Raw genomic sequence first — 26698 nt, forward strand, 5'->3', positions numbered from 1 at the left:
ATTAACATTCATTCCACTTGTGGTTCGTGAAAAGACAGTCAGTTCTATAGGTAGGTTTGTTTGCTTAGGTACAAAAGTAGGAACTGAAAAGGACACACATTGTGAGATAGTCTGTTAAAGATGTAAGTGCCAACTGGGTGTGTTTTAAAGAGCTTGATAGATTGATGTTTCCAGGAGACCATCAGCGTGTCATCCACGTGTGCTGAGAGACTTAAGGGTGCCCACATGGTAAGAGACGGGTCACGGGAAAGTCACCACAGTCCAGGGCCTAGAGCACAGGTGAGGTCGCAGGTGTGGAGCCTCACTTCACAACTGTGACACTGAGTGGTGATTTGCAGGACTAACTCCACGTGGCTCCAGGTCAGAGCCGGGAGGACATCCCACGTAACTAAGCGATGCCTGAGCCTTACGGCAATGCTGACAACTCCTGTGACGTGGAAGTCCTAACGTGTTTAATGCATGTTCTCCACCTAAACTGCGTTCGGGAATTAAACTGTACAGATTGCACAACTGGAGAACAGACTGGAGCCAATTACAGCTCCCTCAGGAAGCAACAATTAGAACTGGACGTGGAAACAAAGACTGGTTCCAAATAGGAAAAGGAGTACGTCAAGGCTGTATATTGTCACCCTACTTATTTAACTTATATGCAGAGTACAACATGAGAAACGCTGGGCTGGAAGAAGCACAAGCTGGAATCAAGATTGCCAGGAGAAATATCAATAACCTCAGACATGCAGATGACACCACCCTTATGGCAGAGTGAAGAGGAACTAAAAAGCCTCTTGATGAAAGTGAAAGAGGAGAGTGGAAAAGTTGGCTTAAAGCTTAACATTCAGAAAACTAAGATCATGGCATCTGGTTCCATCACCTCATGGGAAATAGATGGGGAGACAGTAGAAACAGTGTCAGACTTAATTTTTTGGGGCTCCAAAATCACTGCAGATGGTGACTGCAGCCATGAAATTAAAAGACGCTTACTCCTTGGAAGGAAAGTTATGACCAACCTTGATAGCATATTAAAAAGCAGAGACATTACTTTGCCAACAAAGGTCCGTCTGTCAAGGCTATGGTTTTTCCAGTGGTCATGTATGGATGTGAGAGTTGGACTGTGAAGAAAGCTGAGCACCGAAAAATTGATGCTTTTGAATTGTGGTGTTGGAGAAGACTCTTGAGAGTCCCTTGGACTGCAAGGACATCCAACCAGTCCATCCTAAAGGAGATCAGTCCTGGGTGTTCATTGGAAGGACGGATGCTGAAGCTGAAACTCCAGTACTTTGGCCACCTCATGCGAAGTGTTGACTCATTGGAAAAGACCCTGATGCTGGGAGGGATTGGGGGCAGGATTGAGAAGGGCATGACAGAGGATGAGATGGCTGGATGGCATCACCGACTCGATGGGCATGAGTTTGAGTGAACTCTGGGAGTTGGTGATGGACAGGGAGGCCTGGCGTGCTGCGATTCATGGGGTCGCAAAGAGTCGGACACGACTGAGCGACTGAACTGAACTGAACTTAGGAAGACACCTCAGCAATTGCCGTGGAGGCAAATTCAGTGTCTGAGGAGCACACTGATGGGCGGTGACATCGGGGCAGGGCTGAACTTCTGTGACAGCACTGGTCTTGAGCACACTAATACCTGTAGTATATTAAACACACTTGTATGTCAGTAGTCACTGGTAAGACGATGGTCTCCACTTACGTTTTTGTACCTACAATCTGACAGGAAGTGTATTAGAGCCATATCTGGAACAGAAGCAGGAGAGATGTGGGTTTCTGTGGTATTAATGACTCTGGCTGGTCTGTGCCTGTGGTAATAACTGCTAATGTTCTGAACATAGCTCTGCTCAGGAGTCTATGTCTCACCTTGATAGAAAATGGCTACCTTCCAGAAATTACTTCCACAGGAGAAAATTCTACTAGAAAATATTTTGCCTTGAAATTACTTAAAATGTGATCCAGCTTAATGAAAACACTATAAACTATGCAAAAAATGTGTCACAATAAAGGATCACTCAATTCTAAGTTCAAAAGTACATTTATTTAAAATGTGGGCACAATTTCAATATAAAAGAAAAGAGTATAATAAATAAAAATAAAAGTGCAAAATGTTTCAAATCTTTAACATCCGTAATTTAGAGATAGCAAGGTCTTTATTTGCATCATTTTATTTGCAGCTAAAGTTCCAGTAACAGTGTTGTGAAAACATTTAAAAACCCGGCAAATGAATCATAAAGCCTAACATGGGCTCTTAAAACTCATATAATACAAAACATGATTTATGTTTCCTCAGAATAAAATTACACATCTTAATAAGATGCAACATATTTAATATATTTGTCTTCCTGCGTAAAAACGCTTGTCCCAAAGAAAGCAGCTGAAAAACAAGGGCGTCTGAGGGAGCAGGGCCGAGGGCAGGCCTGCACTGCTCCTGGCACCAGCCCAGGTGCGTCAGTTAAATTTATATGTAGGCGTGTTGAGGAAAACAACTTCCCACAGCAGTGCGGACCTGTGCCAACACTCAACAAGGGCCCCGCATTCAGATAAAGAGCCCCAGGTGTCCGAAGCCATGCCACAGAAAATCAGCCCCTCCCTTCTCCTGCAGGGCACATGCTAGGCCCTGCAGCCCAGGCCACCCCCTGCGGCAGGATGACACGGCTGCTCTCAGGCTGCAGACGTGAGGAGAGGCCCAAGAGGTCACCCACAGACGGCTCAGGTAAGCTTTACACCAAGTCTTCCTCCCACAAAGAAAGGCAGCACAGAACAGGCATTCAGATCTAAACATGGAGGGTGGGAAAGAGCCTGGAAAGATGTAAGAGCACCTACTCTAGAAGAACAGCCTACGAAATTCAACGGGCCTTCAGTGGTTCTATCACTAACCCTGGCAATAGTGCCCTAATCTGTGGGCTCACGGAGCGCACGCAGCTCTGACACTAAAGATGAGAGGGGCCCACCCACCGCCTTCCCAAAGGATATGACTCGTAGTCCAGTGTCTGAGTGAGCACTCCAGTGAGAACAAACTCTGCATTGTGAGCATCTGCAAGGAACAAAAATAAAACCTGTCAAACAGACGCACCTGCCTGCACCCATGCACGCCAACACACAGCAGAGAAATGAACATACCTATTCCTCTGACAAAATATTCTTGACACAAGTGAAGGTCATTTTCACAGGATATTAAAATTATTTCTGACAAACTCTAAGTAAAAGAAAATCAGCTTCTTGGTTACTGAGCCTCATACATGACATTGATACATTCAACAGTGTTTCACTTCTATGCACCTTATCCTGCTTATGTTCCATGAGTTTCCTGATAGACGGCTGTTTAGACAACACTTCACCTCCTGCACATTCCACAATCGCTTTCATGGTTGACAGACTTGGGCAGATCCCAGGAGTGATGTAGAAGTATTTCGCCTAAAAGTGAAAATACGTGTACTGGTTTCAAACTGAATCTTCAGTGTGCGTAATTTCTCATTCTACCCAAGAATTTTGACAAAATGACTAATTTCATGGAGCTACACGGTACTAGACACCCTTAGTTCCCAACCTGAAGTAGGCCTGGCAGAACCCAGACATGGAATTTCAGAAATAAGCACTCTCATATGCTAGGTGTGAAGTATAATTATTAAAAAGTGACTAGAACTTTAATTCCTGTAAGACATGAAGTATTCTGTGATAAGAGCAAGAATAAGAACAAGAACAAGAACATTTTTCACAATTTCTAAAGCTCAAATGGAGTACAAAATGATTTTGATGGTTAAAATTTTCTAACACCCTTACTCTTAAATGTACCAAAAGTACCATTTTGTTTTAAACTCTTCAAACATTTAGAAAAACACAGACTATTTTAGGTAATGTACTCTTAACTCAGTACTGAAAATCTCTTTGGATTCCTAAGTTGGCTCCTTAAGAGCAAAACAAACAAACAAACAAAAAACCTGCCTCTATTAATCTACTAAGCCACTATTTGATACAAAAAAATTTTTTTTCCTAACTGTTCTAACTTAGAAACATTTAAACACTGTAGTTTAGAATTATTAGACACATATTCAGTTAATATTTTCTCAAGATTGGTCTCCATTTTCCAGCTGAATATACATTTTATGAGAATAGTATTAATGTAAGTTGTTAAAAGCAAAAAAAAAAAAAAACAAACATCTTATAAATTATTCATAACATACTCTTTGAGCCCGGGTTATTTGTAATGCATCTCTCTCCCTATCGATTCTCTTAGACACAGAACACATCCTAGAGGAGGCCTGACTGCACAGGGGGAGTGGGGAGAGACCAGCTCTCTGGGTGCAAGCTGCCTGCTCCGTCATGGTTGCCCAGCTGCAGCAGCTGATCTGAGCTCCAGTCCAGGTGTACCTTGAAAAGTGGAGAAACGTGGGCCCTCCTCAAGGACTCCTCCAAACTGAAGGAGAAAAGCACTTCAGCCTCCGCATCTCGGAGAAGGTAGTTCTGTTTGTCTGAAAAGGAAGACAGCACAGCCTCAGAAAGTGCCTGGCGCTGGGGTGCACCGCGTGTGACTGGCTCCAGGTGCCCCAGTGAGCCAGGTGCTGGCATCCACTTGTGAAACCTGTGAATGAGTAAGTCTCCCCGATTATGTTTCATTTACCTTCCTCCCGAAAACAGCCAGCCAGGCCAAAGACACTCTTCCTCATAGATCAGTGTTTCTTAACTTTTAGGAACAAATGTTCTGACAGCCGTCCATGGACCCTCCTCTCATCCCTGGGCGGCTCCCTACCTCCCCCTCAGCTGTAACTTCACACTGTTGAGGGGCCAGAGCACCCCAACCCAGACCCAGGTGAAGAGTGCCCATGTGGAGGGACAGGCTGGGAACCAGGTTCATGGCCAGCTTGTGCTCACAAGGACCAGTGACTTCAGAGCCACTGGACTCCAGCTGAGAGTCAATTAGCCATATTTTACAGATTTACCAAAAACAAGTTCCTTTTATACACGTATAAGTACATCAATTTATAAAGAATGGTTTTACCAGATTTTGAGGATCTAAGAATTTTTAAATAATACCCAATTTTTCAAAAAGTAAAGATCACGAAATGTTTTCATCTTCTTATGAATACATCTCATTCAGAAAAGCATTCCATCATCATAACCAAACTAACAGTCCAGGGTCAGGCTGAGTCAGACGACAGGCTGTAGGGCTGACAGGCCACATGCAGGGTATGTCACTTGCCCTTCTCTTTTTTAACAACGCCTTAAAAACGAGAAAACCATTCTCAGCTCAGAGAGCATAGTTGCTGACTCCATCAGGTCACTCAGGAGACATTGAGATTTAACAACTGCTAGAAATGCAAGTCCATCAGCCACCAGCAGAAAAAGAAGGCACTACACTAGGTGAAAGAAGAGAAGAATGTCTAAAAAATGAAGTTAAAAAATGAACAAAGAAGTACTGTCATGCATGAAGTTACATACTTGAATGAAGTGATGTATCTGAAATGCTAGTTTCTATAGCATGATGAAGGTTGCTGTGCCTGCTGAAGAGCTGTGAGGGATGACAGGAAGCAGTCCCTGTTTAAGGTGAGAGATGACACTGAAAGCAACACAGTGGCTACAACAACCTTGGGTTTCTAAGAGGAGCAGCAGAATTATATTTACTGGGTCGGAGTTGTGGCAAGAGTCAAACTTTCCACAGCAGTGCAAAGGGCACGTGTGCATTCCAGAAAGAAATAACCTATACAATTGGTGTCTCAAACTATATAGATATAAATACAAAATGTCAGAATACCCCTCCCCCATGATAGGAAGCGTCCAGTCTTAAAGCTGTCAGAGCCCAGGCAGGGGCGGTGTGCTGCAGGGGGGGGGGGCGCAGGGATGGCCGATGGGGGCTGACTATATGGGACTCGTCCAGGAAGCTAATGTATTTAGGACATTGGGAGCAGGCATCTCACTGCTGGAGTACAGACACCGGAAGGGAGAGACGAGCCTGAGCCCTGTGGTGTGGGACTGGAACTGGACAGATAGACACGAGGAGCACCGTGTGAGTCGGCTTGGCATAGCCAGACCCCATGGGCCGGAGTGCCATCAGCTCCCCGGGTCTGCCCTGAGATTGGAACTGGGGGCGGGGTGGGGGGTCCCTGGGACACGCTGGTGCCAGCACTAGGGCAGAAAAGCCTAAGACGAGTCTAGGACGCTCTTGTTTTGCCAAAAGCTACCAGGTGGTCACGACTGATGGGAAGAGCAGAGAGGACACTGAAGCCAGCACGACCAGAGGTCACTGGTTACAGCGGGGCGACGTGGGAACAGTGACAACCCCACGGATGAGACAGAAAGGAGACATGTGAGGAAACAGGGGATAAAGGAGAGTCGGCCGAGGAGCAGCGGCAACTACAGACTTCAAAGTGCTTCCCACAGATGACTCGAGAGCAGGCGGAGAGGAGAAGGGACCACCGTGGACACCACCCAAGGACCACCTGTGCAGCCTCTGGCAGGAGGCATTCGGGGTGGGGCAGGGGCACACAGCAGCGGAGTGAAGGTCCCACCACAGATGCCCCTGCCTGTCCTGGAGGTGGGTGCCCCAAACTGTCCCCGAGGCCACCTGCCCCGTGTTCCCAGGACACTCCTGCACTCCCTGGCCCTGCTGCGTCCACTGTCCCACACCTGGAACCCCATTGGACAGCCAGCATATCAGGGAAACAAGGCAGGCCTACAGAGCTCTTCCCCAGTACTTCCCCAATTACCACAACCTTCCTATTTCACAGTAAAATGCACAGATATCAAATGCCTCACTGGGACATGAAAAAATTTGTTATTTATCCATTTAAATTCACAGAGTTAAAAAATGAACTTGATGTGTGCTGGGATGAAAATGGGGACAAATTTGAAGGCAAAAACCCTCCTAACTGGGCATCCAGTGCACAGGGTGCGGCTCGGCCACTTACCGATGAACTTGCGGCACTTGAAGCACTCCTCCAGCCACTCTGGGGTGACGATGTGCTTCACCACGGAAACGGCCATCAGGAACTTGACGGTCCGCGTCACCTTGCTGGCGATGAGGTGGGTGCACTTCTGTGCAGACTCGGCGACCTCCCCACTCAGGATGTGGAGCTTCTCAGGGCCGGGAACACAGAGCAGAGGTGAGACCATCTGGTCTGCAGAGCCGCCCGCCCAGCCTCAACCCGGGACTTGTCTAGACCGTGAATGGGGCTCTCGGCAGCACAAAATGGTGAAAGCGGTGAAGCCAGACCTACGCCACCGTGCGAGCAAAGTGGAAACTGGAAGTGACAATGTACATTTCCCTAATCCGTGCCACACAAGTCAAGATTAAAGCAGGACCTCCACTGGACACCAGGAGGACACCCCTTTGAAGAAGTAGAAAGCTCTGAGAACAAGGCGGCTCGCTACATAAGGAGTGAACCTCCCAGGCTGTCTACGCCGAAGTGAGTATTGATAAGGCACGTTAAGACACAGTCTCTAAGAAATGATGACATAAAAATCGACTTAAGACATAGACGTGTAAAAGATGATCTCTTCATACCCAATTTTAAAAGTAAAAAATAATTTTATGGTAGCATTTATAATTATTTCTTTTCCTTTAAAAAAAATAAAGGGAAATGTTTGAATCCCTGTGATACAGGTCAACTATATTTTAACCATTCCCTCCCCAGACACAAGCCCACAATCCCTCCTGGTGTTACTTCCAGAAGTGCATTTATGTAAATAAATACAAAAACACCTGTGACCCCTGGGCCCGCCCCACCAGAGAGAACAAGTCTTGAGAAGATGGTGGGTTCATTTAGGAAACCTGAAGGGGCACAGCTACTCTCGTAAGCTAATGCCCTTATGAAAATGATATTTGCGCGGCTTTGCTAATGTGTGATTACAAGACTGCTCTTGGTCTCCTCACCTGAGTCGTCCTAACAAGAAAGAAAGTGTCTAAGGAGGAAGTAGCAGCAATAATGAGGCGGGAAAGCAACGATGTAATGATGACGCAGTTTATAAATAAACACGATGAACAACGTTACAACATGATATTCCTAATTACATGTTAACCTAATAAAACTGCTAGCCTAAAGCAAATATAAACAAAAAGGAACATTCCTAAAAATCCTTATGCGAAATAGAAGGAAATTTCACCTTTATGTACTCTTGAACTTGAACAGACTCAAATCCAGTGAAAAGCACAAAACGGGTCAGTTCCGGTGGTAACTTCTTGGAGGGAGGTGGAATATCTTCGATTCTATGAAACACACATAGAAAAGAACGGCTATTACTTCCCTAATATGTTCTTTACCAAACAAGACATTTTAATTTTAACAGTGTTAAGAAGCTCTGAGAGCTTTACCTGTGTGTGGTTTTCTGTTCTTAAAGGGAAAGTGCAGTGATTCACCTGCTCTTTCTTTCCCACCATTTACACAAAGTCACCCCAAAGGACTCTCAGCTGGCACCCCTAGGGGAAGGGCTGATCAGGCACCACCCCCCACCCCCCAGCCTGCACTGTCCCTGGGGGTCTGTGAGGGTGGAAGGGGTGAGGGTGGAAGGGAGGGCTTCCAGGGCCCTCTGTGGTCCCCAGTCCCCCACCGTATCCCACAGGACCCATCTCACCCCAGAAGCTCTGATGCAGAGCAAAGCTGGTCGACTCAAGCACACACTCTATATTAAACGTCTTTGCTTAAATCTGTTCAAGCCCTATTTTTAGCTTATATTTGAGACAGTCTATGAAATAAAAAAAATCTGTAGTGTTTTAATGATGTATATAATCACACAATTAGGCTTTTGCTAAAGAATCCAACAATCCCCAGATTGGGTGGCTGTGGGGACTGGAAGGAGGGGACTGAGGAGCAGGGAAGAGACAAAGACCCTCACTCAATGCAGCTCAGAGGGTCTCTCGGTTCTAGTTAAACCACCGGCTTACCTCCACCAGGTGAGACCAGAGCAAGTCTGACAACACCCCCACCCCAGCCCCACAGAGGGGGCTCCATCCCCCATCCTGACCTGGGTCAGGGGTCGGACGTGGGCTCCCGGGCACACACTGAGGATGCCTAGAGCCGGGTTCCAGTCCCCCCACCCCCATCCCACCACAGCAGCTCGTTTCACACAATGGGGGTTCTGGCAAGATAGAAAAAAGATAAAACTGAAGATTGGACTTTTTTTTTTTTTAATAAGAAAGGAAAAGACACTGGCTAATCCCTGTTTATCTCCAGTGATGAAACGAGAGATGTCATGATACAGCTGCAATTCAAGCAGCGCATCCTTCCAAGTCCTGGTGGTTTAGTTGCTCAGTCGTGCCCAACTCTTTGTGACCCCATGGACTGTAGCCCGCCCGACTCCTCTGTCCATGGGGATTCTCCAGGCGAGAATACTGGAGTGAGTAGCCATGCCTTCTTCCAGGGGATCTTCCCGACCCAGGGACTGAACCCATGTCGCATGTCACCTGATTTAGCAGGCGGGTTCCTTACCACTAGTGTCACCTGGAAAGCCCTTCCAAGTGAAAATCTTAGGAATTTCCCCAACTGCCACCATTTCCTAGAACAGACTGTAAAAGATCACCAACCATTAAAAAAAAACCAAGGTGATTCTTCCTACCTGGCTCTTCTGGAAGAAGGCTGGATATTAGTTACTTCATTCTGCTTCGCTTTGGGAGGTAGTCTTACACCCTGTAGTTAACAGATGATTTACCTTAGTCAACCTCCCCAGTGACACAGCAGCTTCTGAGCGCTTCCTACCCATCTCACCACACACAAGAAACACTCCCCAAGGCACAACTGGCAGAGACCACGGGCACATGCAACTGTCCAGGGAGGCCCTGGCGCTGGCCACCCTCTCTATTCACCAGACCCAACAGTTCTTAAGATGTCTTCACCCCTCTCCTAGCACTTGTGATAGATTTAATTAATCCTCAACCTTGAACTTCTCAAAACACTTTTTACTTCAAATACTTTGTGTCTCAATGGAATCTGGAAAACACAGTGATTGCAATTACACCCCTCCAGAAAGACGGAGGTTCCCCTATGAGGGTGCAGGATGGTCGGGTCACAGGACACCGGAGGGGAAGGCAGGCCTCTGACGGCCACTCTGTGTCCCGGGCACAGCGCCCGTGCTCCTAAAACCAGCTGGAGGCCCTGACGTGCAGAGATGTGGAGCCAGTGCCCCTAGAGGTCCTTTTTTTTTTTTTTTTTTTTTGCTTAAAGCCCTAAAGCAAATAGGCCAGTTGAAGGAAGGTGTACAGCAGATAAGAGAAAGCTCATACAAATTAATCAAAAGGTTGAGACTCCTATAGGTACATGGCAAGGAACCAGAAAAGACTGCATGAAGGAGCACATGCAGCTGGTACAAGGCATTTGGAGAAAGGTACAACTTCAGGCATGGGAAGGAAAACAAATTTAAAAGCCCACCTAACAATGACAAAATACAAGGTAACACTTCCTTCTTGTTACATTAGTAAAATGTTCTCAGACTGAGAACACCCAGTGCTGGCATGGCTGCTGTGAGATGGGCGTGCTGCTCTGTTGCTGATTGCTAGAGGTATGCTGGTGTGGCTCTTTTGGAAATTAACTTGGTAATATACACCCAGAGTTGGGAAGAACCCCACACCGGGCCTCCACCCCCAAGGAACTAAGTAAACAAAGGTAGAGTGCGCACACAGGATGGGCACCAGGAGAGAGGTGACTAAGGAGTGAAAGATGCAGAGCTGTTGGGGGGTCACTGATCAGAACACAAAGTAGGATGGGGACATGCAGGAGGTATTGCTGGGGAGACGGCAGGTCACAGAGAGCCAGGTTGCCTCAATGGGGCCTCCAGTTGCCCCTTCCTACCCTGCCTCCCTTCCCAGCCCAGTGGGCCACCAGGCTGGGACTTGTCTCCAGCCACACTCCACCATGTCTTGGTCTCTGGGATGAGTCCCATCACCTGGCTCCAGGGGCCGTGGGCAGCTGGCCTGGTCCCCTCGCCCCTAGCCTGGGCTGCCTCCTCTGCAGCCTGTTCTGATTTGATTACTTCACTCCCCCTCCCTCAGGTTTCTGTCTCCCTCCTCTGTGCTCCAGACCTCAGTTCCCTGAGGTTACCAGCTGAACTGGAGCCGAGTTGGGGGGAGGTGTTGTGTGTGTGCATTTCGTTTCTCTCACATCCCAAGTTCCCACAGGCAGAGGTGGGAAGCCACCAGCCCTGGGGGGCTCCCTCCAGGCCTGCTGCAGCTGTGGGCAGGACCCCAGAGTGGGCTGGGGTTGAAGGCACCCAGGGGTTCCGGGATGTGCCAGCCTGGTGTGTCTGGCTTGGCCAAGTCACCAGAGTGGGGGTGGGCGCCCTGTGCCGGGAGGTAGAGAGAGACACGCCTGGGCTCCTGCCCGGTTCTGTGTTCTCAAGGGGTTGGAGAGAGGGTCGCCCACCCCGCAGGAGGCAGGAGCTCCCGTGGTGCCAAGGCCTGCTTTCTGGAGAGGGCTCCCTGGGGGAGGGGACCAGCATCAGGCCAGGGAGGCAAATTCTGCCCCTGGGCGGGAGTCGTGCGGGTCTGCCCCTTGCCCAGATCCCTGCTGGTCAGCCGCGCGGGAGTGAGCCTTCGGGGGGAGGGGGCGTTCAATCACCAAAGTGCTCGCTGCCCAGCGCCAGCAGCGCCCGCTGTGCCAACAGCAGGAAGACATCCTGGAACCTGTTGCCACCTCCGCAGTGCAGGGCTGAGCGCCGCCAAGCCCCCCTCCCCCGACCCTCGCTGGGCCCCCCCCCGCAGCGCCGTCTGGGGTGGGGGTGGGGGTGCGCCAGGCCCCGCACCCACTCCCCAGGCGCCCGCGCGGGGCGTACAGGGGCCTCGCCAGGCCCCCTCAAGCGGGTGGAGCTCGGCCGCGCGCTTCCCGTAGGGTGGGCGCTGCGCCCGCCGCCCGCCCCTCGCTCCTGCTGGGCGCCCCTGGCCTCCGCCCAGCTCAAGCAGTGCCCCTCTGAGGCGGAAACGCCGCTGCCCGTGCGCCCCTGGGGCCCGGGAGCCTCCCGAGAGCAGCTCCCCGCCTGCCCCCCACACGCCGGCCCCCACCCCCAAACACTTGGGTCCCTCCGGCCCGGTGGCTGCAATTGGGCCGTCTGGCCCGGTTGGAACTCCCAGCCACAGCGCTTCGGCCAAATCCAGTGTCTTTTCCTCCACATCCACGTTCCGCCGGGGATGGCTTTCTGCTTTGCCGGGTCGGCCTCCTGGCGGGACTGGGAGTTCCTCCAAGGCAGGAGCGGGTGTGTGCCCGGCCCCGAGCTGGCCCCAGCCCCCCAGGGAAGGGCCTGGCACGCGGCGCTCACGGAAGAAATGCTCGTGAACAAAGAAGGCATGAATGAATGAAACCAATTGTTGCACCAGGGAGCCCAGGGGGGTGGCCGGTTCTGCTTTCTCCCTCAGCGGGTCACACACCCAGACACGCAGAAGCACACGTGCACACGCGGTCCCCCCCCCCCCCGCGCTGCCCCCCACCGCACGGGCAGGCACCAGAGGAATCGGGTGGAGAGGGAGGTGGGAGGGGGTTTCGGGATGGGGAATACATGTAAATCCATGGCTGATTCATGTCAATATATGACAAAACCCACTTCAATATTGTAAAGTAATTAGCCTCCAACTAATAAAAATAAATGAAAAAAAAGAAAACACAGGAGAAAAACCATATGATCATTTCAATAGATGCCGAAAAAGCATTTGACAATACTCAACAACCACTATGATAAAAACTGTCGGAAAACTAGGACTACAAACAGACTTTCTTAATCTGATCAAGGTAATCTACAAAACCCCTACCGCTAACATGATATGCAGGAAAATCTAATCCTTCCACTGGGGGTGGGGGAAGGCTGCTGGTCTAGGATTTGGAGGGCCATGGAGAGTATTACCCAGCCAGGGGTTGGGGATCAAGTGCCCTGATTGAAGTACCTGCCCCCTCTTTGGGCAGTGACCTTGATCCAGCCACCTTCTGTGGCACCAGCGGTTCCCTGGCATACACACCCCACACCCAGGCAGTGCTGCCCCAGCCCCTCATCACCCCCAGCTTTACCTTGCTTATTGATTTGACCCCCTTCCAGACAGATGCAGACCAGCACCCAGCAGGCCAGCAGACACAGGGTCACCTCCCAGTTGAGGGCCCCTGGCACCTCCAGCCCCAAGACTTTGTTCCTTGGGAGGGAAAGCCCCTGAGAGTTGTATCAGCAGAGGGCCAAGAGACTGGGGGTGTCTTGGGGGACACTGCCTTTCCCACAGCCCTTTAATCCAGCCAGTATCATTGGTGCTTCTTGGGCACCTGGAGTAAGTCCCCAGCCTGGAGTCCCTGCAGTCTGTGTACCTGGAGCCCCAGGTGGCCCAGCCCCATGCCATCCTCAATAAGTCCAACTGAAGTCTCCGCTTACCTCCCCAGGTGGGCAGGCACAGCCCCCTCCACATCCCTAGTCTCAGGACTCCAGAGCCGGGTCGCCCACTCCCATGTGAAGGCACCTGTGCAAGCACACACAAATGGAGACACCCATGTGCATTCATATGACCCATGCTCTCTCTTTCACACACACACCTACACATGCACATGCCCATGTGCATGCACCTGACCACACGCTCCCTCTGGCACTCACATACATGCCCATGTGCAAGCACCTGAGCATGTGCTCGCTTTGCCTCTCTCACACACACATGCCTATGTGCATGCACCTGTTCAAGTGTTCTCTCTCTCTCAAACACACACAGATGCACACACCTATGTACATGCAACTGTGCAGGCACTCTCTCTCACACACACACACACACACACACACATCCATGAACAGGCACCTGTGCATAGGCACTCTCTCTTGGCACACACACAGGCATGCATACTCACACACTCATGTGCATGCACCTGACCACATGCTCTCTCTTGCCCACACATACATGCCCATGCTCAAACACCTCCAAAAACAGACACATGCACATGCCTATGTGTGTGAATCTGTGTACGTGCTCTCTCTCACAAACACATCCATGCACACGCCCATGTGCATACACCTGCCCATGTGCTCATGCACACAGATGCACTTACACTGACGTGACCTATGTGTGGGGCACCAGAGGGATAGACCAGCCCTGACCCAGGGGTGCCCAATTCCCTTCCGGAAGTCAATGACAAGGACCTGCTCTCAGCAGGATGATCACCTGTGAACGTAGCCAGGCTGGCAGCAGCGAAGACTTGGAAATGCACAGCGACCGGGGCTCATGCACAGTTTGCAGGTTGGGGCCAGAAACAGTCAAGTGACTTGAAGAGTCGGGCGGGGTCTGTTTGAGCATGCGCACTGAGGAGCTGCCTCCACACTAAAGGGTGGAGCACCACCCAGACGCCTCACGGCTGAGCCATTTACCAGGTTTCCGGCCTGAGGCAGCCCTGACTGGGAGGGCCCAGACCACGTGGGTATGGGTTTGCGCACGCGCATTGGGGCTACATGGCGCGTGAGCGCATGAAGCTTCAGGGCGCCCATTTTCAGTGGGAACCAATCGTGAGGCAGGACCAGGGTGGGTTTGCGCAGGCGCTCTGCTGAGTTGCAGGTCTCACTACAGGGCCGGTATCTGTGGGGACTGTTCAGTCTTTCCCGCCACAGAGGGAGAGGCAGAGCGTTCAAGATGGAGTCCGAGGCAAACGGTGGAGGAGTCACGAGGGCAGCCGATGAAGACGCAGTTGCCGAGGCCTTTGCAGCTGGCATAGCAGGTGGTGGTCAAGGCGTTCTGGGTGGTGCTGGTGGCGGCAATGGCCCTGGCGACCCAGCTGTCCCTGGTGACGCCGTCAGTCGAGGAGTCCCTGGCGGCTCCGGTGACCAGGCTAATCCCAGAGGCCCCAGTGCTGCCGGAGAGTCAGGTGGTGCAGCCGGTGCCATTCCACAGATCCTGGGGGCACCCCACGCACCAGGGCCTGGTGGAGATGCTGCACCTGGAGCCGGAGTTCTGAGTAACCGAGCCCTCCAGTTGTATCCTATTCTAGGAGCCCCAGTGGGCCGGGCGGCCGCAGGGTTCAGGGTGTGGGCTAGGGGTGGTTTGGGGGTTGCAGGTGGCAGGGCCTAATGTGTGGGAGGAGGGTATTCTGCGGGGGTGGAGGGTATGGGTCTGAGGTGGTCTGGCTGCCAGAGGATAGTGGTGAAGGAAAGCAACCTGAAGGGATCCAGAGGGTTGGGCAGTGATATCCAGGGTATCCGGTGGTGGCCTTGTGGGAGAAAGCGGTTCTCCGTGTGAGCAGGGAGCCTGACGTACAAGCCAAATGACTAGTGTGGATGGTGCCTTAACCATATCTCCACCAGCAGCCTCACTGTGCCTTTCGCATCGCATGAGGAGGCGGACATCGCCCGCCACTTCCTGACTCCACGTACTCAACTGCAAGGGCCAATTCGGAAGGAGCTCAATGTTAATGGCCGCATGTTGGTTCTGTCAGTTCTAAAGGGGGCCGGGGCTGGGGAGGGAGTGGAGGGCGGTGACCAGTCTCGGCCCAGGAGGAGCCATAATGGAGGGTTAAGCCTAGAGGAGAAGTGTGGTGCTCTGGGCTTGTCAGTGTGTGGGGACAAAGGGAGGGCATGCTCCCCTTCCTCCTTCTTGGCGGGAACTTAAATTTCATTTTCCCTCCCTTTTAGCCAATTGACTGCTGAAGACCCTGGCCTGTTCCAGACGTCCATTGCCTTCTGTCTGGACCAGCTTTCCATGGTGATTCGGACCTTACAGCACTTTGTGCCCCCACTTTATGCTAAGCCTCATCACAGAAGAGGGGCTTAAACCTAGCCTATGTGCCCTAGCTCAAGTATCCTTCCCCAGGGCATTGCTTTCTGATTTAGTTTGATGGGGCTTCATCTAGTGCTTGTGCTGCTGCTTCAGGGCTCAGGGTCCACTTTGTTTGTTTGGTGATTGTTAACTGCAGAAAATAAAACTGAGCTACTGTGCTGTCTCTGACTTTGTTTTTAGTGTGTTCACTTCCTAATACTGCATTTGTCTTTTAGTTGGAGGGGAGGTTCTGAGATCCAGGTATTCAAGGAGTACAACATAATGGAAGACAATGTAAGAAGTGGGAAAATAAGAAAGTTGTGTACTGCCATTCAGTATTAATTTTGGGCTATTTTGTTAGTTTTATAGTTGCATTTATATATAAAACACCAGAATGTTGTTGTTGTTCAGTCTCTAAAGTTGTGCCCAGATGATTGTTTGCGATCCCATGGACTATATAGCACACCAGCCTGTGTGTCCCCGCTGTCTCTTGGAATTTGCTCAGATTCATGTCCATTGAGTCATTGGTGCTATCTAACCATCTCTTCTGTGGCCTCCTTCTCCTTTTGCCTTTGATCTTTTCCAGCATCACAAGTCTTTTCCAGTGAGTCAGCTTTTGGCATCTGCTGGCCAAAGTGTTGAAGCTCTGGCTTCAGCACCAGTCCTTCCAGTGAATATTCAGGACTAATTTCCTTTAGGATTGACTAGTTTGATCTCCTTGCAATTCAAAGCACTCTCAAGAGTATCCTTGTATCGTGAAACCCTGCTAAACTCACTAATTAATTGTAATAGCTCTTTTGTAGATCACATTGAACTTCCTCTTCGACAATCGTTTTGTCTGTAAATACGTGCACATTTATTTTTTTCCTTTCTAATTAATGGATTTTAACCGATTTCTGTTAAAATGAAATCTTCCAACACTTTGGCCACCTGATGTGAAGAGCCAACTCACTGGCAAAGACTCTGATGCTGAGAAATATTGAAGGCAGGAGGAGAAGGGAATGACAGAAGATGAGATGGTTGGATGGCATCACAACAACAGACATGAGTTTCAGCAAGTTCCAGGAGATGGTGAAGGACAGGGAAACCTGGTCTGCTGCAGTTCATGGAGTCGAAAATAGACACGACTGAGCGACTGAACAACAACACACTGATTTATGTTTTAATGGATTTGACTTTCCTGCTTCTTTGCTTCCTGGTAATTTTAGATTGGATGCCAAGCAATATCAAATTTCCCATGCATGCTTAATATTTTTCTGTGCTTAAACTTATTCTTGAGCTTTATTCTGGAATCCTGTTAAGTTGCTTGGAAACAGTTTGATCCTTTTTGGGTCTTACTTATTAAGATTGACTTTGTATGACCAGAGCAGATCTTAATGTAGGATGAACTTAATTAACTGAAATCATCAATGTCTGAGAAGGCTATAGTTGGAAACAAAGACTCCTTTTAAAAATTTTATTTATGAAAACTATTTATGAAAGTTCTTTATTTTTGGCTGCACTGCATCTTGTTAACTGTGTGCAGGTTTTCTGTACTTGCAGTCAGCAGGGGCTACTCTCTTAATGCTGTGCTCAGGCTTCTCATTGCAGAGGTTTCTCTTGTCGAGGAGCACAGACTTTAGATAGTGGTGAGCTCAGTTGTTGTGGCACACGAGCTTGGCTGCCCCAGGCATGTGGGATATTCCTAGCCCAGGGATTGAACACATGTGCCCTGCATTAGCAGGCAGAATCTTTACCACTGGACCACCAGGGAAGCCAAAACAAGGACCCTTATACAGTATCAGAGTGGTAGTAAAATCTATCTGGACATTTCATTGGCACGTTCTATTACATTTAAGATGCACATATCCTTTGACCCACTTTTGGAGTCTATCATAGGAAAATTCTTGTATATGTGAGCAAGGCAGAATCGACCATAGTATTAATTACTGCATTGTTTGTCATTGTGAAAATTTGGTAGAATGTAAATCCAGGGGGAGATGTTGAGTAAATTAGGGGAAGTCAAGCCTGCTGGAATAACATGTGGCAATCAGAGAGCAAATCAGATAGCTGGGAAGTAATATGGAAAGATATGAAAGCAAATTGCGGAATTCTGGGTCTTGCATATTTCTGTCTTTCAGTACATTCTGACCATATGAACATGTGGGATAATGCTGAGTATTATCACCCAGCATGAATCCCCCTCAACTGTCAATGTCATCAGTGGACATTAGGGAAAAACATTTAAGTATTTAGGTTTCCTTGTTGATTAAATAACTTCATAAACAATCATGACTTTTGAAATGATGTTGCTTTGGAAAATAATGGTCTGCTCCATTTCCCTGTTGAAAGAAAACACTTCCTTAGAAACTTTAATTAAGCAAAGGTCTGTGAGGGAGCATTGGGAAGATGACACCCCCAAAAGTGGATGTGGACCCCCAGAGTCAGGGGATGGAAGTTGATGGGAGGGTCAGTAGCAGGGCCCATGCTTGCATTAATGAAGAATCTTTCCTATCTTACTTTAAAAAAATAAAAATTGATTTTTGAATTTGAGGAAAAGTCTACACCAACTTCGAGCACATCCATGGGTTTTGTCACTTGGCATCCATTTTCCTTCTCTTGGTTCTGGTATCCTCCTGTCACCCTGGGAAATCACTCCTTTCCTTTTCTCTCACCCATTATGATTATCATAGAGTTGACTTCACCTCTGATTCCAGGAGTGGGCAGGTGGCTCATCAGAGCACTGCTTTCCTCCAGCCATGGTGATAACATCCAACCAGTGACACTTTGGGAGCTGTAGGGGAGGCAGGCTGGCAAGGGACAGAAGGGGAACTGAAACAAGAAGGCAGATCTCAGAGAACCAAATGCTGGATCCAGCCTTGCCTGAACCTTGCCTGAAGACAGAAACTACCTCTGTACTTTGTAGTTACATAGACCCAGAAATTCTTCCTTTGGCTTAAACCAAGGTGGTTATTTTTTATTGATTTCTTCCATTTTTTTGTAATAGCAAAGTCTTCACTATTATTGAATTGAGGTACCACAGTTTTATGTATTAATTTTCTTGCTAAGGGACTCGCTCTTTCTCTCTTGCTAATAGGATCTCGCTAAGGGATAGCCAAGAGACCACCAAGTCATATGGTAAAAAAGGAGACAAATGAGAGTTTTTGTTGGTAAATCGCCAATGGGGGAGGGAAGTATTTACAATGGACAGATGGAGGAAAGGGCAAAAGCTGGAGAAGGGGCACTGGGGACAGCCCTTTATAGACAATGCTCCCCAAACTGGCCCAGAATGGTGAAGTCAGTTCACCAGGGGGATGGGACTCTCATCTGATTCTTCCTTCTTCTGTCAGCAAACTTGGAATCATTCAGCTAAATTTGACCCCATACATGAACTACTGAAGCTGCTAGGTTGCTTTGAAACCTGTCAGGTCCTGTAATTACTCAGTTCCAAATCCTCCAGTGGGCTCCCTCTCAGAGTTCAAGCCACAGCCTTTCAGTGGCCTGTTAAGTCCTATGTGCTCCAGCCTGCATCTTCTCTGGCTTCATAACTTCCCTTTCTCATACCCCATTGCCTACTTGGATCCAGACACACAGGGCTCCTCTCCCTTTTTGAAACATTAAGGTCCATTTAAGAAAATTTGTCACACACAAATTTCCATGTGAAAACCATAGGAGAAATTGAAGAAAACCTAAAAATACAGAGATGTATCACATTCATGTTCTTCAATCACGTCTGATGAGAAGAACTGATATTGTTCAGGCCTCAGTTTCCCCCAAACTCATCTGTAGACTCCCGCAAAGTGCCAGCAAATATTTTTGTAGAAATTGATGAGCTGATTTCTTAAACAAATATTTACTTTCTTTATTTTGCTGCATCAGATCTAATCTGGGGAATGGAAACTTCATTGTGTCATGCAGTATCTCTTGTTGCAGTGCACAGACACTCTAGTCACGATGCCCAGTCTCAGTAGTTGCTCCACTGCATGTAGGACCTTTGTTCCCTGACCAGAGATGGAAGCAATATCCCCCACATTGTGAGGCAGATTCTTTTTTAAAAGATTTGTTTGTTTGTTTATGTAATTTTGGTTGGGCTGGGTCTTTGCTGTTGCATACATGGAGTTTTTCCAGTTGTGGTGATTGTGGACGTGCTCTGTGACTTCTCTTGTTGCAGAGCACAGGCTCTAGTCACTCCAGCATCAGTAGTTGCAGCTGGCAGACTCTAGAGCACAGGCTCAGTGGTTGTGGTACGTAGGCTTAGTGGCCTTGCACCTTGTGGGCTCTTCCCGGAATAGGGATTGAACCTGTGTTCCTCGCATTGTCAGGTAGAGTCTCAACCACTGGACAACCAGAGAATTCCCTGATGAGCTAATATTGAAATTTATGTGAGAACAGAAGTGGCCAATAGCCTGAAGAATTGTGACTATGCACAAACTGAAAGACTAACACAGCCTAATTTCATAACTTACTCTGCATGTCCAGTACTGGAGCTGTGGATCCATGGGACAAGACTGACAGTCCAGAAGCATTTCCAGACATATATATGTGGTCAGTGGATATTCAGCAGAGGAGTATAGATAATTCAATGGAGGGAGGATAGTCTTATTGAACAAATGGTTGTAGAATATCCATATGGGGAAAAACAAACCTGGAGTGGGTTCCCATTTCCTTCTCCAGGGGATCTTCCCCACTCAGGAGTTGAACCTGTGTCTATTGTGTCTCTTGCATTGACAGGTGGCTTCTTTACCATTAGCACCACCAGGAAAGCCCAAAAGAAGGTACATGGCTTTACAAATTGGACCACCTGAATGATTTCCCTACAGTGAGTTCACTGACATCATCCACTCATGCCTGCTGCGTGTTCTTTCCCAACCCTTCAAACAGGTCCAGCTTAGCATCTGCAGCCTTTGACACATCTACTTTGACATGTGTTTCAACCTAAATATCAGCTTTATTACTGATGAAACTGATTGGGAAGAATGTGGCTTCAGCAGCTGTTGTTGTTCAGTCTCCCAGTCACGTCTGACTCTTTGCGACCCCATGGACTGGAGCACACCAGGCCTCCCTGTCCCTCACCATCTCCCAGAGTCTGCCCAAGTTCATGCTCATTATATCTGTGATGCTGTCCAGCCATCTCATCCTCTGACACCCTTTTCTCCTTTTTCCCTCCACCTTTCCGAGCATCAGGATGTTTTCCAATGAGTTCTCTCTTTGCATCAGATGACCAAAATTTTGGAACTTCAGCTTTAGCATCTATCCTTCCAGTGAATATTCAGGGTTGGTCTCCCATAAGATTGACTGGTTTCATCTCCTTGCTGTCCAAGGGAATTTCTGGAGTCTTCTCCAGCACAACAGTCTGATGGCATTAATTCTTTGGTGCTCTGACTTATTTACGGTCCAGCTCTCATAACCGTTCGTGATTACTGAGAAGACCATGAGTTCAGTTCAGTCACTTAGTCATGTCTGACTCTTTGCAATACCATGTACTGCAGCACGCCAGACTTCCCTGTCCATCACCAACTCCTGGAGCCTACTCAAACATGTCCACTGTGTCGGTGATGACATCCAACCATCTCATCCTCTGTCGTACCCTTTCCCTCCTGCCTTCAATCTTTCCCAGCATAAGGGTCTTTTCAAATGAGTCAGTTCTTCACACCAGGTGGCCAAAGTATTGGAGTTTCAGCTTCAACATCAGTCCTTCCAATGAATATTCAGGACTGATTTCCTTTAGAATGGACTGGTTGTATCTCCTGGCTGTCCAAGGGACTCTCAAGAGTCTTCTCCAACACCACAGTTCAAAAGCATCAAATTTTCAGTGCTCAGCTTTATTTATAGTCCAACTCTCACATCCATACATGACTACTGGAAAAACCATAGGTTTGACTAGATGGACCTTTGTTGGCAAAGTAATGTCTCTGCTTTTTAACATGCTGTCTAGGTTGGTCATAACTTTTCTTCCAAGGAGTAAGTGTCTTTTAATTTCATGGCTACAGTCACCATCTGCAGCCATCACCATTTTGGAGGCCCCCAAAATAAAGTCTGTCACTGTTTCACTGTTTCCATTGTTTCCCCATCTATTTGACTTGAAGTGATGGGACCAGATGCCATGATCCTAGTTTTCTGAATGTTGAGTTTTTTTTTTTTTTTTTTACTCTTTTTTTTTTTTTTATTAGTTGGAGGCTAATTACTTCACAACATTTCAGTGGGTTTTGTCATACACTGATATGAGTCAGCCATAGATTTACACGTATTCCCCATCCCGATCCCCCCTCCCACCTCCCTCTCCACCCGATTCCTCTGGGTCTTCCCAGTTGAATGTTGAGTTTTAAGCTAACTTTTTAACTCTCCTCTTTCATTTTCATCAAGAGGCCTTTTAGTTCCTCTTTTCTTTCTGCCACAAGTGTGGTGTCATCTGCATATCTGAAGTTATTGATATTTCTCCCAGAAAACTTGATTCCAGCTTGTGCTTCATCCAGCCCAGCATTTCACAAGATGCAATCTGCATATAAGTTAAATAAACAGGGTGACAATATACAGCCTTGATGTACTCCTTTCCCAATTCAGAACCAGTCTGTTGTTCCATGTCCAGCTCTAACTGTTGCTTCTTGACTGGCATACAGATTTCTCAGGAGGCAGGGCAGGTGGTCTGGTATTCCCAACTCTTGAAGAATTTTCCACAGTTTGTTGTGATCCATATAGTCAAAGCCTTTGGCATAGTGAAAAAACAGAAGTAGATGTTTTCCTGGAACTCTCTTGCTTTTTTGATGATCCAACAGATGTTGGCAATTTGATCTCTGGTCCCTCTGCCTTTTCTAAATCCAGCTTGAACATCTGGAAGTTCACAGTTCACATGCTGTTGAAGCCTGGCTTGGAGATTTTTAAGCATTACTTTGCTAGTGTATGAGATGAGTGCAATTGTGCAGTAGTTTGAGCATTCTTTGGCATTGCCTTTCTTGGGGATTGGAACAAAAACTGACCTTTTCCAGTCCTGTGGCCACTGCTGAGTTTTTCACATTTGCTGTCATATTGAGTGCAGTAGTTTCATAGCATCATCGCTTAAGATTTGAAATAGCTCTTCTGGAATTCCATGATCTCCACTAGCTTTGTTTGTGGTGATGCTTCCTAAGGCCCAGTTGACTTTGCATTCCAAGATGTCTGCCTTTAGGTGAGTGATCACACCATTGTGATTATATGGGTCGTGAAGATTTTTTTTTAATTTGTTTATTTATTTATTTTTGGCCACACTGTGAAGCAGGTGGGACCTTAGTTTCCCAACCAGGGACTGAACTCAAGCCCCCTGCAATGGAAGCACCATGTCTTAACCACCAGACTGCCAGGGAAGTCCCCGTGAAGATCTTTTTTGTATAGTTCTTCTGTGTATTCTTGCCACCTCTTCTTAATATCTTCTGCTTCTGTTAGGTTAATACCACTTCTGTCCTTTATTGAGCCCATCTTTGCACGAAATGTTCACTTAGTATCTCTAATTTTCTTGAAGACATCTCTAGTCTTTCCCATAGCCTTGAGTATATGGACCTTTGTCAGCAGAGTGATTTCTCTGCTTTTCAATAGCCCGTCTAGATTTGTCATCGTTTTCCTGTTAAGAAGCAATTGTCTTCTGATTTCATGGCTGCAGTCACCATCCAGGGTGATTTTGGAGCCCAAGAAGAGGAAATCTGTCACTACTTCCACCTTTTCTGCTTCTATTTGCCATGTAGTAATGGGGCCAGATGCCATGATCTTAGTTTTTTAATATTTAGTCTTAAGCCAACTCTTTCAATGTCCACCTTCACCCTCATCAAGAGGCTATTTCATCTTTGCTTTCTGCCATTAGAGTGGTAGTATCATCCATGTATCTGAGGTTGTTGATGTTACTCCCAGCTGTGTTTCTCTCCTGGCTTGTAACTTATCCAGCCTGACATTTCTCATGATGTGCTCAGCATATAGATTAAACAAACAGGGTGACAGCAGACAGCCCTGTCATGCTCCTTTCTCAATCCTGACCAGTCAGCTTTTCCATACAGGGTTCTAACAGTTGCTTTTTGACCCGCACACAGGATTCTTAGGAGACAGGCAGGATGGTCTGCTACTCCCATCGCTCTAAGAGCTTTCCACAGTTTGTCTTGATCTACACAGTCAAAGGCTTTAGCATAGTTGAGGAAACTGAGGCAGATGTTTTTCTGAAATTCCCTTGCTTTCTCTATATTCCATAGAATGTTGCTAACTTGACCTCTAGTTCATCTTCCTTTTCTAAACTCAGCTTGGACATCTGGAAGTTTCCCACTTTCCCAGGCTGCTGCCTCCCACTGTCAGGTTCATTCCCTGTCACACTCTGATATGTGTGACAGACCCATTTTCTTTCACACATATTGTCTCACATTTACGTTCTCATACTTATTCAGATTATCTGTCACATGCACTCTTTCTGTAATATTCCCGTGTCACTCTATAATGCTTTTTCCATCACACTTATTCTCTCTCACACCCTATCTTAGACTGTATCTCTGACACTCTGTCACACACTCCCTCTGTCATGGATTTTGCATCTAAGTCTTTTGTGTCACATGCTGTCCTTTTAAACTCCTGTCCTGATCATGCATTCACTCTCTTACACTCACTCAAAAGCATTCACCTGTCACAGTGGTAAACTCTCTGTGAAACTCATTCTATCATACACTCGCTTTCCTTCATAGTTCTGTCACTGTCTGTGTCACACACATTATTCATCATTGTCATTATCATTTTCCTTTGCAGATCTCACGATTCAGACTCAACTTAAGTTTAGTGCCTGATGAAGCACTGCTGTCATCACAGTTTTGAGAAATGCAGAAATCAAAATGCTCAAGACTTTGAGACGCTGGTGTTGGTGAGATAGTGGGTGTTTGTGATTTGTATGGAGGAGACCTGCATCATAGGAGACAGGATACTGACGTGGCAATACTGTCTGAAAACTGATGTGATGGACGAACACATGAAAGCTCATGGACCATGGGAAATGCGAGCTATCATTCCAGTCAAAGAGCACAGGTATATATGTGGAGTGGGCAGAGGGAGGATGCTGGTGGGTTGTGTGGCTTGGCCCCTCACCCTTAATCCCACCTTACTCTAGTGAGACCCTTCTATGGCATATGTTGGAGCAATCAAAGTTGCATTGTGGAACTAGCTTTAGGACTTGAGCCTGGAAAGCCGTCATTTGTGTCTTGGTGGTGTCCCTGTGGACACTTGGAGGGGTCCGTTCCACGCTGTCTAGGCCAGCACTGGAGTGGCCTGTGTGTGCAGGCGCATCAGGGGCACCTGAAGTGAGTGTGGCTTTGTGAAGGAGCCGAGTCCCTCCAGCCCCACGGGGTCTCCATAGTGGCCCATGGGTGGGTGGCCGGGCAGTCTGGGCAGTAACCAATCTGGTGTGAGGAGGACACGCCCTGAGGGGAGCCTGTGAAGGCGCACTTTTGGCATCCTTACGTAGAAGGTGGGGGACTTTGTGAGGGGCTCAGTCTCTCTGCACCTTATGTTGGCGTCTGAGGGAGACGCGCGGCAGCCATGCAGGCGTCGGGTGGTGGCGCAGGTGGTGCAGAGGGCCGAGATGACCAGCATAGCTCCAGAACACCTGCTTCCCAGAGTGGTTCAGGCAGGGCTGAAGGTGAGGATGGTCACCGGGCCCCAGAAGGCCGGGGTGGGCCTGGCAGAGGAAGAGCGGCGATGGAAGCTGCTGTAGCTCGTCCCCAGGGTGAGCGGGCACCAGGTGGCCTAGGACCTGCTGGAGATGTAGCGTCCTTGGCTTTAAGGCCTAGACGTGGACAAGTGGTGCTGTATCCTTTTCATGGAGCCTCCCTGGGCACGGTCAGTGGTATGGTGGTGGGAAACTTGCCGGCAGCCTGAAGAAGGGATAGAAGGGAGCATGTGGGCGACCCGGGGCAGCAGGAGTGGGCAGCCTGGAAGGAAGGGAGGTTGTCAAGGCCCAAAGAGCCTGGAGAGTGGGGAAGATGGACCGAAGGGTTAGGGAGGCAGCTCAAGGTGGTCACAGGTTGTGGTTGGGAGCATGGGCATCCTGGGGTAAAAATGGGCCTCTTAGGTGTGAGGAAGCCCGAGATACCAACAAATTCTGTAATGGACGGTGCCTTAACCGTGTCTCTCCCAGCACACTCAGAGTGCCTTAAGGCTTACAGATCTCTGCTCCCAGATGCCCAACACCACCAAGGATTGATTTGGAAGGAATTTGCAGTGAATGGCAGTGACCTAATTGTGTCAGTTCTAGAAGAGTTTGCCTTGGGGAGTGGGGGGGCGGCAGGTGCTGTGGTCTGAGCTCCCTCTTAAGAGTGCTATGATGGAGACACTGAGGGGCTTGGTATAAGGAGGGAGGCTGGTACCCTGGACTTACAGGAATGATCTCCCCTTTAACCTTATTTTCCCCACTTTTAGTAGATGGACTGCTGAAGACCTTGCTTTCATCTGACTTTCCATCAACCCGTTCCTCAATCAGCTTTCCCTGGTGATTCAGAAGATTCGGTGCCTTGGGCTCCCACCTCCCCAAGCCTCAGCTGAGGAAAGGGGCTGAGGCCTAACCTTGTGTCCCCTATTGGGCAAGGCATAGGGAATTCTAACTATGCCACTTTGTTATCAAGTAATCGCCACTTTGTTATTTGAGTTTATCTTTTTGCCTGTACTGGCCTTTGGTATCTCTTGGTTCACTTGCTTTCTTTCCCTGCTGCTTGAGGAGTGGGATGCTTCAGTGTTTATTCAGCAGAAAATAAATCTAAGTTACTATTTTGTGTCTCAGTTTCTTTTCAGCTAATGCACTTCTGGAATTAAAAAAAAAATTATATCTCTGTTCTAGTGTTAGATGGAAGGTTTTGAAATTCCGTTATTCCAGTAGGACAAGGTAATTGAAAACAATTTAGGAAAATGAAAATCGAGCCCTATGTTCAGTACTAAATGCTATCAAATTAAATAATATTTTCTAGTTGTACTTGCACATTAAATTTATAACAGCATGTAAAAAAAAAAAATAAATTTATAACAGCATGTAATGTTCATTTCAGTCACTCAGTCC

At 48.0% G+C, this 26698-nt stretch overlaps 1 protein-coding gene and 1 pseudogene across 3 annotated transcripts; one reads left to right on the plus strand and one right to left on the minus strand.

Moving 5' to 3' along the window:
* Nucleotides 1-2060: 2060 nt before the first annotated feature.
* LOC122435794 overlaps nt 2061-26698 on the minus strand; it is a 115295-nt pseudogene continuing 90657 nt past the window's right edge.
* On the plus strand, nt 14334-15867 carry LOC122434974 (EKC/KEOPS complex subunit LAGE3-like). Of its 3 annotated transcripts, XM_043458792.1 has the most exons (4): nt 14334-14350; nt 14497-14900; nt 15228-15353; nt 15555-15867. In XM_043458792.1, exons 2-4 carry the CDS (start codon nt 14560-14562, stop codon nt 15691-15693), a joined length of 606 nt encoding a protein of 201 aa, XP_043314727.1. In that variant the 5' UTR covers nt 14334-14350; nt 14497-14559; the 3' UTR covers nt 15694-15867. The 3 variants fall into 3 exon arrangements, with proteins under 3 accessions (XP_043314727.1, XP_043314728.1, XP_043314726.1); XM_043458793.1 differs by lacking the exon at nt 14334-14350 and having other exon boundaries at nt 14431-14900; nt 15228-15344; XM_043458791.1 differs by lacking the exon at nt 14334-14350 and having other exon boundaries at nt 14433-14900.

The sequence above is a fragment of the Cervus canadensis genome, chromosome X (genome assembly GCF_019320065.1).
Source record: "Cervus canadensis isolate Bull #8, Minnesota chromosome X, ASM1932006v1, whole genome shotgun sequence".
Classification (NCBI taxonomy): Eukaryota; Metazoa; Chordata; class Mammalia; order Artiodactyla; family Cervidae; genus Cervus; species Cervus canadensis.

Excerpts from the sequence above, each read along its gene's own strand:
- LOC122434974 (XM_043458792.1), top strand. The coding sequence starts at position 14,560 with ATGGAGTCCGAGGCAAACGGTGGAGGAGTCACGAGGGCAGCCGATGAA. Across the intron at positions 14,901-15,227 it reads AGTAACCGAGCCCTCCAGTT|CAGCCTCACTGTGCCTTTCG; the intron begins GTATCCTATTCT and ends TATCTCCACCAG. Across the intron at positions 15,354-15,554 it reads AATGGCCGCATGTTGGTTCT|CCAATTGACTGCTGAAGACC; the intron begins GTCAGTTCTAAA and ends CCTCCCTTTTAG.